At 50.7% G+C, this 1,675-nt stretch overlaps 1 protein-coding gene across 1 annotated transcript; it reads left to right on the plus strand.

The window, feature by feature from the left end:
* Positions 1 to 148: 148 nt before the first annotated feature.
* On the plus strand, positions 149 to 1,449 carry EAH_00028610 (hypothetical protein; the record flags this gene model as incomplete). The annotated part of the gene is made up of 4 exons (XM_013396287.1): positions 149 to 251; positions 344 to 485; positions 664 to 730; positions 1,291 to 1,449. 4 exons carry the CDS (start codon positions 149 to 151, stop codon positions 1,447 to 1,449), a joined length of 471 nt encoding a protein of 156 aa, XP_013251741.1.
* Positions 1,450 to 1,675: the final 226 nt, after the last annotated feature.

The following is a 1,675-nucleotide window of genomic DNA, read 5'->3' on the forward strand; positions in this document are numbered from 1 at the left end:
GTCGTTTCCGAACCACTCTCTTCCTCCCTTCTGCTGAGTTCCCTTTTGCTCCTCCTGCTTTCCCAACGCCAACACCAGCCTCAACACGATGCATGTTGACTTTCTTGAGTCGTGTCAGTGACGTCTGCGCACGCGCACGGATGGGAATATGTTGGGTGTATTTTCGGGCACTGGGACGCACACGATATTTGCGGTCATTCAGGCGTTCAATGTGCAAGACCACCCCCATAAACAAGCAACAAACGTAGCGGGTAGGCGCAAGGTGTCATATCCAGGGGACAAGTGGGCTTCTGAAGGCGTGTGCCCGTATTGCGTTTGTTTGGAAGTGCTGCCTACTGCACAGTAGTGTGGAAGCATGAGCCTGCTATAGACCAATGCGAGTCCCTTTCCCTTGTGCATGGGTTGAGCGCCGCTGTTCATTGCGGTTGTCCCAATATGCTAGAAAGACATGAGGCCGTCTATACAAGGGGCAAAGCAATCACCAAGTAATGGTTAAATGTTGGGCTCCCACACCTGTAGTCGCCGCCGCTGAGCCTGTCATTGCTGGTCGTTGCAGAGAAGGCGGTGGACGTCAGAAGCACACTCGGGTTGTAGGTTTCCAGGCCATTCAATAAACTATTGTCGTCTTCTGTGGATTCTGCCTCTCGTTTTATGTGTGTCCAGGATCTCAGTCTCCTTCAGTTGCACCTTTCCGCAATGGTCGTACTACCGATTTCTCGCGGAGGTTCGAGTAAGTTTTGGTAGCTGTCTTGACCGTTTTGGAACGCCGAAATTAGTGGAAATGTGGCATACCAACGTCCTGCATAAACCTAACTTATAGGCCGTCGCGTCCACCCAAGAACGAATAACAAACCACCCTCAGCATTGGCAATTTCTTTTGCTGCTTCTCTTCCTGCACGCTTCATAAAGTGTACGAATCGACAGTACGTCGCCTGTGTTACAGGTAATTTTCTGAGCATCTTCTGTCGTAGTTGCTTTCCTGGTTTTCCCGTGCTTCCTCCATACATTCCTAATTTGCTGCAAACTATATGTGGAAGTCGGCAGCTGCGGGCTTGCGGGGCAGGCTTCCAAAAACGAAGTCCAACGCCGGAGGAGACAATGTTGCGCCGCTGTAAACCGGTGACGCCGGAGAACATTCGGTCGTCAGGAGCTTTGTTTTAGAAAAAATAGTTCACTCTTCGGCACGATGTTTTCCGGTGGTACAGAGGGAAGGAAGTCAAGCCAACTTTGTCAATTTTACTGGGTGTAGAGTGCCAAATGCTGCATAAATTGTGCAGCGGATGGATTCAGTTTGACCGCCTGCCTCCGGCTGGGTCGTGGCGGTCATGTTTGTTCGACATTGAGCTGGGTCATGAATTTACGCCAGGCTGCGCTAACAAGCATTGGGTTCCTGCCAACAATGACACTTTTCGGAAAACGGTGGAGCTTTCAGGTGCGAGTAGTCATTAGTGAAGGGATATTCGGCCCAGTCCCTTGTGTCACAGACCTAAAGCAGCAGGTGGGCACAGTGGCTGAATGTATCCATGGCAACGAAGTTGCTATCATAACGTCGAGCTTATGGTAGACCCGCTATGAGCTCCACTGAGATAACCATCCACATTTGTTTAGAAATGGGAAGACTCTGCAGTACTTCGGGATTGCGAGCGTTCGTCAGCTGCTGCCATGCCAGAGGAGA

The sequence above is a fragment of the Eimeria acervulina genome, genomic scaffold, assembly GCF_000499425.1.
Source record: "Eimeria acervulina Houghton genomic scaffold, Eah_scaff253, whole genome shotgun sequence".
In the NCBI taxonomy this organism is placed as follows: domain Eukaryota; phylum Apicomplexa; class Conoidasida; order Eucoccidiorida; family Eimeriidae; genus Eimeria; species Eimeria acervulina.